Below are 13,965 nucleotides of genomic sequence, written 5' to 3'. Positions count from 1 at the left end.
AAAAAAAAAAAAACATGCCACCACTGTTGGTAGCTTTGTTGCTCAAACAAGGGCCTGATTTTGAGAGCCAAGAGCACCTGCAGCTCCCACGGACGTCAGCGTGAGTGCTGGGTGCTCATGAGATCCGAAAATCAGGACCCAAGTCACCTTTTTAACCTTCCAAGCTCCCTCCCAAGTCAGCATGGAGACACATGAGTGGGCCAGTATGGGGGCGTAGGGGGGGAGCCAAGAAACCCGCATGGCTGCACCACTGGGCCTGTGAGTTGATGTAGCTTTCATTCAGGACACTGCCATCAAGAGCGAGCAGATGATAGGTTCTTAAGTCCATGGATTTAGGGGGGAGCTAGTCCTTATATTTAGGTTTATTTCTCATACAAATTGATCAGAGTCCAATACCTTGATTTAAAGGTCATTCAGCACCCTCTACACATGTCCACATGGGGTTTCTGCATCGCTACTCTGTCCAGAGAGCATGAATGGATGGGCTGTGTCTGGACATGGGCCGAGTCACTTTAATTTGCAGAGCTCCTACCCTTCTTCGGAGACTCAGGGACTGATGTGACTGACAGAACATTCCCATCTCCAGCTGACTTCAATGGCAGCGGGATGATGCCTTCAGGGCTGAAGGCCTAAGTTGTGTTTCATAGATCCATCCCACAAGGCTCAGAGCATTCCATCCCATCCAAATACTGTTTATTTTTGTACTGCAATAATTTTAACTTCGCTGACCACCAAGATGTTTACCCTCTGGGTGAGGACTAGGGGTGCTATTTTAGACAATCTAAATTAAGAGATTTTCCAAGAACCCAACTCTGAAATCTCTTTATTTAGTCAATGGTAGAGCAAAATCAGTCTTCAAGATTAAAGATAAAAGCATCCCCCTATTTATTAACACTATTACCGTACATTTCTATTTCAACATTTGTCTGGGATACAGGGCATCTGTCAGATGAAAACAAAATGGACAGACCTCCCAAAGAGCATAGTGGGTGATACCTCTAATGAGAAATAAGTTAAATCGTTTTTGCCAGCACAGATTTTGAACCAGTGGCTTTTTCTTGTGTTATCTGCCACTAGGCATCCAAAGGGAATGGATTACCAAGAGAACAGCATTTTCCACTAGTTCTGGCAAATTCATCACAGTCAGAGATGTACACTTAGGATTTTTCATAATGGTAGTATTTACATTTCTGTCATACCATGATCCCAAAGTTCTTTATATTCTCCAACGGATATACAAAGTACACAAGGGTAACTTCCTCCACTACTGAAATTCATCCCCCTGTGAGGTTGAACCCTGCAGCTGTTTAGAACACACAGCAACATTGCAGACGATCTTAGTACCAGAAATTAAAAGTAGTGTGTGGAGTTAAAACTTCTAGTCTCCGTTATACTGGTGCAAATCCAGAAGAAAACTCCATGATTTCCATCTAGTGATTCCAGTTTTACATCAGCGCGAGAGGAGAAACTGGCCTAGTGTAATTACGCAGTTTGAAGTTTAGGCAGGCAGAAAGTAATTTGAGGAGATGGAAAGAATTTGGCACAAGGACCATGGTAAACATTCCTAGTCTTGCAACAAGTGCCAGGGGACCTTTAATGGCTGCAAGTGGTCCATTTCAAGTCTCACGCTGGTGCTAGTGACAGACTATATGGGCGATTTAATCACACTCTCCTGCAGGACTCCTGCATTACTCAGATTACAAAACCCTTTGGAGCAGGGATGATCATTTTGTTCTCTGTTTATACAGTGCCCAGCACAGGGACTCCTACGTACCATGAGAATACAACAAATAATAATAATTCCCTTCCTGAACCGTCTGCTGCTATGTTGTATGGCCTTGGTCAAGTCATTTAATTGCCCATGCCTCAGTTTCCCTATCTGTATTGGGGAATGTTTGTGAAGTGTTTTAAAATCCTTGGATGAAGAGCATTATACAGTATAAGAGCAAACTAACAGTAATATCTGTGCACAACAGCAGATTACTGGTAGTAGGATGCGGTAGTTAAAGGGACATTGCGAGGGCAAATTTGTAAAAACACTGTAATTTGGCTAAACACCTTTTTAATAAAACTGAAGATCAATACAAAGTTTTTCAAGTTTTAAAAACAAAAAAATTCAACAGAAGCAACTTCATTTAAAAAAACAAAAAACAAACAACAACAAAAACACCTTCTCCTGCTCTATTGGTGACCTAAAGACAGCCACATTGTACTAATGCATGAAATCCTCAAAGCAATATTGGCTAGAAACAAGTTATTCTGGTTAATCTGTAATCGTTATCCTAGCCAAAAGAAATGCAGAAAAGTAACAGAATAGAATGGAAAGAGTTTTAAAAATCAAATGTATGTTTACTCTTTAATGATCTATGGTGTTTGAAAGAGAGGCAAGGATATTATTATTCTTCAGAAACCACTTTTTATCCTGACAATACTCCAGTGAGCTTCCTACCCCCTATGTCTAAATCTCTCTTGAATTATACCTGAAATGTATTTAGTGGTGCCAGGCTACAGAAATAGGATTTACACTGTGTCGCTTGTCATGGTGCAAATAGAGAAGAGGCTGAGTAGACGGGCAGACAGAGACATGGTTTAGAGATGGATAGTTAGAAAAAGGTAGCAAGCACTCAGGAGCTGGAAACAGAAAAGCAAATGTGGAAGGAAGCAAAGGCTGTTAAGATCGTATGGCAAACAATGCAGGCAAAAGGGGGACAGGAAAAAGACTAAAGGAGGAAATGAGAAGCTAGGAGAAAAGCTGGAGGGTGAGGTTAGAAGGAGCAATTGTTTTTGATCAACCTGTCAGTTTTTTCCAGGAAGTTACTAGTTATTTTTGGCCAAGGATTCCTGACTCGTGAGAATCCGTGCAGGGCATGGGGAGTTCTGTTCTCTTGTGCTGTTCACAGGCAGAATGTCCACAGCAAGTTCCAACAAGGTTACTGACTCAGCAGTTTGTAACCGGCCAATGCCGTCATGTCTTGCAATTTCCTACTTCCCCAACCCACATGCATAGCAGAGAAAACCCCTAAAGAGGGCAAAAGCTTTGGCCTCCAGGCTACATTCAGACACAAACCAAAACTTGCCAAGGCAGCAAAAGCAGGTGGGTCATAATTCAAATCAGAGTCCAGAGGGCAAACAGCACCAGTGATCCCCCAAACCCCTCCTACCAAAGCCTAGCAGGCTCTCAAAGGACAGCAGCCTGTATGTACTGTAATAGACAAGTCAGCCTGTATGTAACAGAAGTAGAGAGCATTCAACATATAGCCTCTTCTGCTGACGAGATGGGCGTTTGGGAATACACTACAGACCCTTCTCTTCTCCAGGGGCTAGAAATCTTCTTTTATTCCCATTAGTGCCTCTCCCCTCCCCCCCATTCTCTATGCTTATTCGTTCTCCCAAACACTGGCCCACCTGGCAACGGCCGTCTCTGGCCGTCCCTGGGGTATTTCTGGCCCAACTGGAAACACTGGAGATCTCTTGGGGAAGCATGAGCATGGGAGGGAGGTTTCCAGCCCAGTGGTTCCAAAGAAGGTCAGGGAGCACATCTGAAATTTGGGGTGCTTGGCCAAACGTCTGAAATAGATCCCGCACTAGGGCCCTGATCCAAAGTCCACCCAAACCAATGAGAGGCTTTCAGCTGATTTCAATCAGTTCTGAATCAGGCAGGAGTTCGCTCAGGCCTGGGGCATGCTTCCTTGTATCAACATTTTGTGCAGGAATTTGATTGTGTTTCGTTTTTAAGCCTTTATGGGTTCGCGAAAGCCAGAATTTCCCCCCTTACCTCAACTGCCATAGAGTTAAAGGCTGATCTGCTTGTGGGTTATGGTCCAACAGGGTTATATGGTATCATCCATGAACCTAGAAAACCCCACCTATCATTGCAGGGGCGTTTGCCGTGCATATTTAAAAAGACAGAGGCAAGGTACTCCAGTGAATTGGCCAGGATAGCGTAGCAAGTAGCACGGGGCACCAGAAAGCCTCAGTTTCTAAACCCAGCTCTTCCACAGACTCACTACAGGGACTTGGACAAGTGACATTGATTATTGGGCCAGATTCTGCTCTCACAATGGTGTAATGGAGCTACCCCATTGTAACTGAGGCCCTCTGAGTATCATTCGAATCACACGTTTACTGGTGCTGACCCAAAGGAATTACTGTAGAGCTACAGCCATGTGAGATGAACATTTGGCCCTCTGACTCAGTTTCCCCATCTGCAAGGCAGGGATAATAGCAGTTGCCTTCCCTGATTTACAGGGCTAGTGTGTGGATGAGTTTGTATTTATACAGCACCATATTTTGTAAAGCACCGTACAAGTGCAAAGCCTTATATTTTTGATTTATTCTGTTTTGTCATTACCATCAAAGGGTTCATTCCCCTCCCCTCCTGAGAGCTAAACAAGCAAGTGAGAGGTCACTAGGAGTGGGACGGAGAAAGCACATTCCATACAGTTCGTTCCCTCTAAAAATGCAAATGACATCAAATCCTGCCGTCCAACCACACGAGGGAATCTATGGAAATACCCAGCAGCCAGTGACCCACCCACTCCTGGCAGAGTGACGGGAAGGAATTGTCCAGGGTACACAGTGGGATGTTTAACCTAATCTCATTTCCTCTTTGGTTTCGAGAGGAGCAGCAAAAGCAAGACACTGCTTGGATCTCCAGAAGGTCTGCAACGTGTTTAGGCAGCAGGTCCATTACAACAACCACCACCAATAAACCCTTCTCCACAAAGGCACAAAGGAGCTGGGAATGCAAATGCCAAGTACGAGAGAGACCTAGGGTGGCGGGGGAGGAAGAAGGGTGTCACAGTCGGCCTGCCTCTCTCGCCAGATGTCATACAAGTGCAATTCGAGAGACAAGGAGGTGAGGGAATATCTGTTGTTGGACCAACTTCTGATGGTGAGAGACACGAGCTTTCGAGCCACACAGAGCTCTGCTTCATCTCTGTATGGCTCCAACGCTGGCCTCTTTCACCAGCAGAAGCTGGTCCAATAACAGACATTCCCTCACCCGTCTTGTGTCTCTAATATCCTGGGACCGACAGGGCAACAACTACACGGCATACATACAAGTGCAATGTGAGTTGTACTCGTAAAGCCGGAAGTCGCTGGCAGCCGCAGGTGCTTGGCAAGTCTGGAACTTAAGGCCCTTCTTGCTAAAGTGAACGAACAGATAACAGGGTTGCAAACAGCAGTTGCCAGAACAGAAATGAAGCCTTCCCCTGCCCCCTCCCTAGAGAGGTGTGCAAGTCTCAGCAGCCAGCAGAACCGGTGTGCAGAGGGGCTATTAGGGGAGGGAGTTCTGCACACCCCAGCCATGTCTGTCTGCTGCATTGGACAGGACTGTGTGTGGGTGAACAGAGCTGGGGTGAGTTGTGCTCTATGCATCAACCCTTTTCCCAGCCTCCTCTCTGCCTCAAACTTCCCCCCCCCCCCACTTCAGGTTTTAGTGGGGTGGGCGGGGGTGTATCCCATGCCCTGGGGAAATTTGCCAAACCCGTTTACTCAGACTTGGCACAGAAAGAGGATTTGGCTCTCAGTACACATACGTCCAGGACTCGTGGTCAGTACAACTCAGGCAAATCCAGTCTTGCACAAGCGACCTGGATCAGTCTCTGCACCTCAGAGGGCCTATCCTGATACATCGTTATAGAGAGAAATTCTTCCAGCTAGCAGATACTCCACTGATGGTTTTGCTAAGCAAGAAAGGTGCTAAACTGAGTGGCTCACTGGAGGCCAAGGCAGAAAAACCTGAGATCAGAAGAAAGGTTTCCATAAAATGATTTTTAAAACTTCCAATTAAAATAGTTGTAGTAAAAAAAAAAAAATCCCCAGAGGCAGTGTCTGAAACCCAAACATTTATACAGCTAATGAGAACATCCACAGTTACATTAGGTGGGGATAGACATGCTTTGAGAAGGAATACAGGCTCAGATTCTTAAAAGGTTTCAGACCCCTAAACGTCCAGTGATTTCAATGCGAGTTGGACCCCTCAATACCTTTGAGGATCTAGGCCATAAGCTCTGGGGGCTGTAAAATCACAAACATTGGCAGGGGGGGCTCAGAGATTGCTGTGGAATATCTGAATCTTCTTTCAGCTCATCTTTTTGAAATGGAGTAGTTCTCAAGTTCACTGTATCCCTTTAAATGAGGAAAACGGACTCGGATGGCAGAAGCAGGAATGGAAGGCAGCCCTTATTTGGCAAACACAAAAAAAGACCCTAAAGCATGAAGTAATTTTGCTGAAAGGGAGCCAGACATAATAGGTTCAATCCATATCCTTCTGTGAACTCTATGCAGGTAGACCCCTGAACCCACAGGCAACCCCGTTAACTTCACTGGATTTGCTTCTCAGGAGGAGAAAGGTTGAAACTGCATATTTCTCAGGAAGGTGACTTGAGTGGAGCTCCACATAGGTGAAGGCATCCACCCACGAAGAGCTCACTGCAGGAAGTTCTTCTGGCTTCAATGACACCAGAATTTGGACCGGACTATAACCCTGTTTCTCCAGTGGTATTTCGTTCTAGAGCTGCATATTATGCACACTGGGTTTCTTAACTTCCTGTAAATCCTTTCCTTTGCATTTCCAGCCCTGTGGATTGCAAAGACCTCAAACTAAGACATTACAGAACAGGAAGCAAAGCACAAAATGCAGCTATGATTTTCAGTGGGTCTTTAATCACAGGGACTGATGATTGTCACCCACTTTCTGTCGCTGTTTAGTTAATACATTACAAGCGTTTATGCTTTCAGTACTGACATTTGCTTCTCCATTTGGCTTTGGTGGATTGCCGCAGAATCGCCACCACCAAGCCATGCTCTACATTGGAAAGGGCAGATCTCCACTTAATACCCGCCTTTAGCGACTACAACCTTGTGTCAATTAAATAAGGAAAAGTCCAGAGGGAACGTCCCAGCAATGTTTTACATTTTCAGCTTGGCACAGAATAATTTCCCAAAGAGTCTCTATACTGTTAGCCATAAAATGTCAACTTCCTTCAGGTACCCAGTGGCTCAGCAAATACAGCATCAGCCTTGAATTAAAAAAAAAAAAAAAGAGAGCCAACCTCAGCTGTCCAGGAGATTTTCTACCCACGGCAAATTCATTAAAGACAACACAGTCTTCATGAAGAGTAAACAGTGATGATTTGGGAACAATTATCTGGACAAGGGGCAGATCAGCAGGATTTCAGAGGCTACAAAAACATTGATTCTACTGTATCCTGTAAAGTATTTCATACCACAAAAAATAGACAAGAGGCAGATACAATATGATAATAGAAATCATGTATCCTCTTGCTACATGCACAGGGAGAGAGAAAGGAGGTGTCACTGAAGTGACAGGGGTTTAAGGTACTGCTGCATTAAAATGAAAAAGCCTCTTGTACCATAACTTCACAGTTGCTGGGTTTTCCTTAAAACATTCCTCGTAAGGCAAGTCATTTTCAACCCTAACCCAGTCCCCTTTAAACTTTCATTAGGAGGAAAGAACATGGATGCTTTAATGATGTACTGAGTTTGAGAGTCCTCAGCCACCAAAGAACAGGAGAAGGAATGTAACTGACATAAACCATAGTAATTCAGGACACAAACTAATGTCTTAGCATAGATAATTGTCCAGGACCAACTTATCAGTACATCCTTTCGAATACCATGGGTTTCAATTTTCCTTAGGCTTTAGGGGGCCAAACACTTGGGTTTCACATTGGCTCATCTCTCCCCTACATCATTCATTATTTTTGCTTCATTGTACATAGTGTTACCAATGAGATGGATAGGGACTGTAGAGACAGGTGAATGGCTGGGTGGGGAGACAGAAGAAGGGGTGGATGGGGAAGGGATGGACTGGCTAGTTCCTGACTTGGGTTCACACCTGCTGAAGCTGTTTTCACAGGGCACCCTGAGCCTGATGAATGGATGGATGCCTCAGTCTCACCTGATGCATGCCACCACAGGTAGACATATGGCTCCAGGTGCCAGATTTTAAAGGTATTTAGACACCCTAAGGATGCAGATAGGTGCCTAGTAGGATTTTCAACAGCACCGAGGAATCAAACTCAGACCGATTTCATAAACACGTATGCCTTTAAAGATTTGGCCCCAGATGCTAAGGGGATGGGTAGAAGGAATGAGGAAGACAGACAGGGATGAAGGGAATTAACAGAAAGACAAGTGAATGGATGGAGAGATGGCTGGCATCTCTGTCACCTGGATATACATCTGCTACAAGTAGATGGATGGGGGGAGGGTGGGAAGGAGAATGGATGGAGAGTGGAGAGGGCTGGCCAGGGCCAGCTCTCACCTGGGAGTACACCCATTACCAGTTGTTGCGGGACGCCCTGTATGAAGAGATGTGGGGATGGATGGCGGAGGTGGATGGGTGGAAGGAAGCTGGGGGTGGATAGCTGGGGCCCAGCTCTCACCTGGATGTAGGCCCGCTGCAGGTAGCTGTAGGGCACCGGGCGCTGGCAGGGATGGGTGGAAGGATGCTGGGGGTGGATAGCTGGGGGCCGCGGGCGGACGCCGGGGGAGGAGAGAGATGCGGGGCCCGGCTCTCACCTGCATGTAGGCCCGCTGCAGGTAGCTGTAGGGCACCCGGCGCTGGAAGTCGGCCCGCACCTCCTCGCTGGCGCGGTGCCGGGAGGCGGCCCCCAGCCGGCGCCCCTCGCACTCCCGCAGGCAGCGCGCCCGGCGCAGCACGGAGCCGAAGAAGGGCAGGTCCCCGCCGGCGCCCGGCCCGAGCCGCCCCGGGGGCTCCCGGCAGCCCAGCCCGCAGCGCAGCCGCGCCTCCCGCAGCTGCCGGTGGCTGCTCAGCGCCCGCTCCAGCCAGCGCACCGCGCCCGCGTAGTCGCCGCCGTCACACGCCTCCACGCCGCGGGCGAAGAGCGCGTCGAAGGGCGGCGGGGGCTGGGGCGGGGGCTCCGCGGGGCCCCCGGCAGCCTGGCCCAGCAGCGGCAGCAGCAGAGCCCCCCAGAGCCGGCTGCGCCAGCCGGGGGCCATCCGCGCTGCGCTGGGGGCGGCCGGGCGGGGCTCCCCGGGGCAGAGGCAGGCGGGGGCCGGGTGCAAGCGGGGCTCCCTAGGCTGAAGCCGCGGGGCTGGGCTCCGGCTCCATGTGCTGCTCGGGGACCTCGCCGCCTGCTCCTCGCTCGGCCGCCCGGGCGTGAAACTCCACCCCGGGCTCGGCCACCAGCCGGCAACTCTTAAAGGCACCCGCGCTGGGTCACACGCTCCTCCTGCTCCGGAGCGGGGCGGGCAGCGGCGGAGCCCGACTGCCGCGGGCTCCGCCCTGGGAATCGGAGCCGCCGGGGGCTGGGGCCGGGCAGGGTCGCGCTCAGCCGGGAGCTCAGCGCCGGCCCGGGTTAGTGCAGCGCGCCCGAGCCCCCCCGCTCCCATCTGTGGCTCTAATTCACGTCGCCGGCCAAGCAGCGAGTTGTCTTTCAGGCAGTGCCTTCGAGGTGCCAGGAGCCATCCCCGTGCTTGGTGTGTTCGGTTCTAGGGCAGAACAGAAAGGTTTAAAGACGAAGGAAGCCATGAAGCTGCTACCGGATAGGAGGTGGCGCCAGGGTGACCAGATGTCCCGATTTTAGAGTCCTGAGATTCGGGGCTTCATTCAACCCCCGGTCACTACTGAGCCGACCCAAGAAGAGATGTTCAGCAGCATTTAAAGCCCCCGCTGAGGGTCAGAGCCCCACCGTGCTAGGTGCTGTGTAGATATAGATAAAGACCCTCCGTGCCCCAGTGAGCTCACAGTCTGCACAAGTGGAGAAAACTGATGACTAGGTTGTGGGGGGGGAGAGGGACTCGTCATAAAGCCAAAAAGTCTCCTCAATTTGTTGCAGAAGTACCCCTCTGCAGCCTGTCCCCTCTGGTGCAAAGAAACCGGGGTCGCTCTGATGCCTTTAAGGCATTGGGTCCTGGGAAGATAGGTCAGAGCGGGCTGAGCTGGGGGAGTTAGGGGGATAGAAGATAATGAATAAGCTGCTGTGGGAAGGAAGCCCAGTTTGTGTACAGATTTCTAGCTACATGCCCCAGCTAGCAGGCCTGGGAGGGGCAGTGTTTGGTGTGGTGGGGGTTGAGAAGGCAAGGAAGTCCCTCTTAAATGATCTGCTTCATGGCTGTAACATTTAAAAAAAACAACAACTTCCCAGCTGCAGGCAATGTATTTTCCTCTCTCCTGCTCCCTCGACTTCCCTGTGGTTGCCTAACTGTTTGCTAAATATTTTGTGACACTCTTCAGTCTGCTGCTTGGAGACCTTGGTCTCTGGCTTCTCTGTCCCCCTTCCCACCTACACAAGCCTCCAACCTCTAGGAATTTTGCAAATAAATCATCAGGGATGGGCACAGTGAGCCAGAATGCAGAGGGCTGTGAAGCATCCTCCTCATCTCCCAGCTGTGTGTAGGTCTCTCTCTTCAGGGTTCCCTCTTCCAAAGCTACAGCACCCGCTCTGCCAAAATATGAGTCATTTTGGATTCATTTTAAGGCGGTATTTTTTGTTCAAGCTTCTCATTCTTGCAATGACGTATTTGGCAAATGCAGCTCAATGAAACATTCAAAAATCGCACTGTACACGGGGGGGGGGGGGAATCTAACTGTAATTTCAACTCATATTGTTGAATCCTTGACAGCAAAAAAGTTTTTAAAAGAAGTTTTGTCGATGTGGGGGAAAGAAGCTTTCGCTGCGCAGGGCGGACTGGGCAAAAGTCTGTTGGAACCTCTTTTTAGAAACCCAGGATCTCATTCAGTTTCAGACTGTCAGCTCTTTGGGGCAGGGCTCATTATTGATTATGTGTTTATAAAGCACCTTGCACAATGGGCCCACCAAACTGATCGCTGCTGAAATGTAAATGTTTAATAATAATCATGGAAGTAAACCTAGACCAGCCCTGGCAGGTGCCTGTCCAACCGCTTCTTAAAAGCCTCCTGTGATAGGGATTCCACAACCTCCCTTGGAAGCCCATTCCAGAACTTAGCGACCTTTATAGTTAGAATGTTTTTCCTAATATCTAAGCTAAAGCTCTCACTGCAGATTAAATCAGTCACTTCTTGTCCTACTTTCGCTACAAATAGTTTATTTGACAAAAAGTGCAATTGAAAACTATCAGTGTATTTGACGAAAATAGTTTTGGCCAATCCCAAAACAGCTAGAGGAAGTGATGGTGCTGCCATCCCAACCCCCAGATCCTGATTCCTCACACACCTGCACCTGCACCTCCTGGCTTGAAATGGTTTCTATTATATAAAAGGGTTACAGTTTAGTTTAATAGGAGTGGGAAAGGGTGCAGCTGGAATGCATTGTGCCCTGGGTATTCTGGCCTGCTGAATGGTCCCTTGGGGTTAACCAAGGGCTTTGTGGGCTAACCCAGGTGTTCAGGGTGACTCTCTCCCACCTGCTCACAACAGGAGGGAGCATTGTCTGTGCCCACCAGAATAAACCCTCCTCAACTGCTGGCAACAAAAGCACTCTGCTGCAGGCTGTACAGGACTCAATCCTTTCCCAGCACATGCTACGCCCCACTTTGTCACACTGGAGTGCTCAGTCCTTATCTTCTGGACTCCAACCCCTGTTCGCTGGTTTCACCTCAGTTCAAGCCTCTCCTTAGCACAAGGCACCTAGATGTGTCTACTGTAAAACCAAATTAAAGTTTGTTTAACAGAGCTTGAGATAGAGATTCAAATAAAAGCAAGTTAAAAGGTTTGGAAACATAGGGTTACAGGTAAAAAAAAAAAAAAACCCCATAAAACACAGTTGATAGCTTATCTATTTACTAGCAAGTTAGTTTCCTGTGTTTTTCACCCTATGGTCAGTCCTTACAGTGCTTGTCCAGGCCAGGAAGCTGGGATCTGCCTTTCATCAGATAGTCCCACTGGCAGCATCTCCTCCATAATGGAAAAAATCTTGTACCCTTTCCTCTTCTCTAATACAGTGACTGACAATTGTTTCTCCCCCACCTCCACCCCGGGGGTCTCCTATTCACAGATTTTGTATTTGTCTTTGTAAATCCTCAAGCCTGCACCTGGTTCAGACAGTAAACTTAGGGCTGGCTCCAGGGCTGGCAACAGTTCTTGGAGTTGATTGAGTTAGCCCTGGGACCCGCCTTGCCTCAGGGGACAAGTTTCACTTCAACAGTTTGAAGACCTAATAGTCTACATTTTACGTCTCTCACAAACTATTCCCCATATAAACATCTTGCAATAACTACGAGGATCAGCTAGTTCTTAGCTTTTGGCAGACACCATGCACAACCCGTCTGTAGTGAAATATTGAGAAGATGGGTGGACACAGGGGCAATATACTTGTCTGCACATCTCTGAGTCACAGCATATGAGGCTGCTCTAGTATATGCTGGGAGTCAAATTGGTCCCAGAATCAAAGGGGTGCAAAGATGGAGTAAAGCCCCCCCACTCCTTGGCTGTATCTCCTGAGAGGCACAAGTCAGAATCAGTAGGCTGTATTTGATTTCTTCCTCTATTTCCAAGTCAATTACACCAGTACTCACAGCACATGGTCAGCACTGAGGCCATGAATAGGAAGGAATGCAGAGCCTGAACGAATGGAAGAGAGTGAAGTGAAATGAAATGTTTTCTTTTAGTGTGATACCTTTTCTGAGCCAGATGTTCTTTTCAGAAAAATCTTTTTGAAACAATCAAAAGGGTTCTTAGGCACAAGGTGTTATTTTAGAGCCGTGTCCTGTCACCTTAGTCATTGAATGGGCCTGATTCTGATCTCACACCAGATTTACACCAGCGTTGCTCCATCCACAGAGTTACATCACTGTATGACCAGAAGACATGTATGAATGAGGAAGAACAGGATCCCACCCTTAGTTCCAGCAATACCAATATCAGTTAATTATCATCATAATTTGTAACCAGGCCCCAAGATGCCTGAGACAGCTTTCAAGCCTTTAATGAAAGGAATACTAAATATGCAACAACTCGACCCGCGTTCAGCAGCTGCTGATCCTGGCTCCTGCGAGGTTGTTTTGAAAGTTTTTTTTTTCTTACATGAACAGATTCATCAGAAGCTCCCCTCCCAAATACACCCCCCGATGATTTGGCAACATGACAGAAGAAGAACTTTCCCCAAAGAATGCATTTTAAGTAGAACTTATTTATCTGGATCCATGTGTCAAGCCCCCCTTCTGTTTTCATTAGCAGTTTTTGACCTGATTATTCACCTTAATTCACAACTGAACGTTGCAAATCCTAAATCAAACACTCAAAGCTGTGCAGCCATTAACCATAAGTAGAGATAGGTTCAAACCAACAGGTAAGCTCTGATACTTCTAAACTGCAGTGGCTTGATCCTCAGCTAGGGTACATCACTGTAGCTTTTTTGAAGTCACGGGATCTCTTCTGATTTACAATAGCTGAGGATCTAGCCCTGAATCAACATCTGATTTCTGTGGCATATACCTATCTGTAATCATAATTCCCTTTGTATTCAGAGGAATGGTGATGATGAAGATGGATGGATGAAGGCAAGGTGAATACAAAGCTTACAAAATGCAAAAATAAATGCGGTCCAGATTAGGAATATCTTTTTATGGAAAACTTACCCCTTGAGTCATTTAGAATTAGACTAATCAAAGCCCTGGAGACCCCTAAGGGGGAGAACCATTGGCATGGGAGGGAACAGTAAGATGACTTCTCTCTCGCTAATTCTGTATCCTTTGTTTTACTCAGAAGGAAATCAATAAAATGACATGTTGCAAAAGATCAGGAGGGGATGGAGGTGAAAATACAGGGTGCATCATGGCATTAAAAGCAGGGATGAGAACGCCGCATCATCTACTCCTGTGTGTTTAGCTATCATCTCTTTGCTGATGACTCATAAATTACTCCTCCACATCTGACCCATCTCCCTCTGTCCAGTCCTGCATTCCAGCCTCTCTGACATAGCATTCTGGATGCCCCACCAACAACTCAAGTTCACCTTGGTTAAGGTGAGCTCCTTATTCTTCCTCCCA

General features: G+C 47.6%; 1 protein-coding gene across 2 annotated transcripts in view; it reads right to left on the bottom strand.

The window, feature by feature from the left end:
- The window catches only part of P3H2 (prolyl 3-hydroxylase 2), a 121,475-nt gene extending 112,073 nt beyond the window's left edge, over positions 1-9,402 (bottom strand). The window contains exon 1 of one of the 2 annotated variants that reach the window (XM_048864309.2): positions 8,554-9,402. In XM_048864309.2, the coding sequence (XP_048720266.2) occupies positions 8,554-9,387 (834 nt within the window). In that variant the 5' untranslated portion in view covers positions 9,388-9,402. Of the gene's footprint in view, positions 1-8,417; positions 8,531-8,553 lie in introns of those variants that run through there. The other variant, XM_048864311.2, reaches the window with a different exon arrangement.
- Positions 9,403-13,965: the final 4,563 nt, after the last annotated feature.

This window comes from Caretta caretta, chromosome 9 (assembly GCF_965140235.1).
Source record: "Caretta caretta isolate rCarCar2 chromosome 9, rCarCar1.hap1, whole genome shotgun sequence".
Classification (NCBI taxonomy): Eukaryota; Metazoa; Chordata; order Testudines; family Cheloniidae; genus Caretta; species Caretta caretta.
This window is presented reverse-complemented; position numbering and strand designations above follow the sequence as displayed.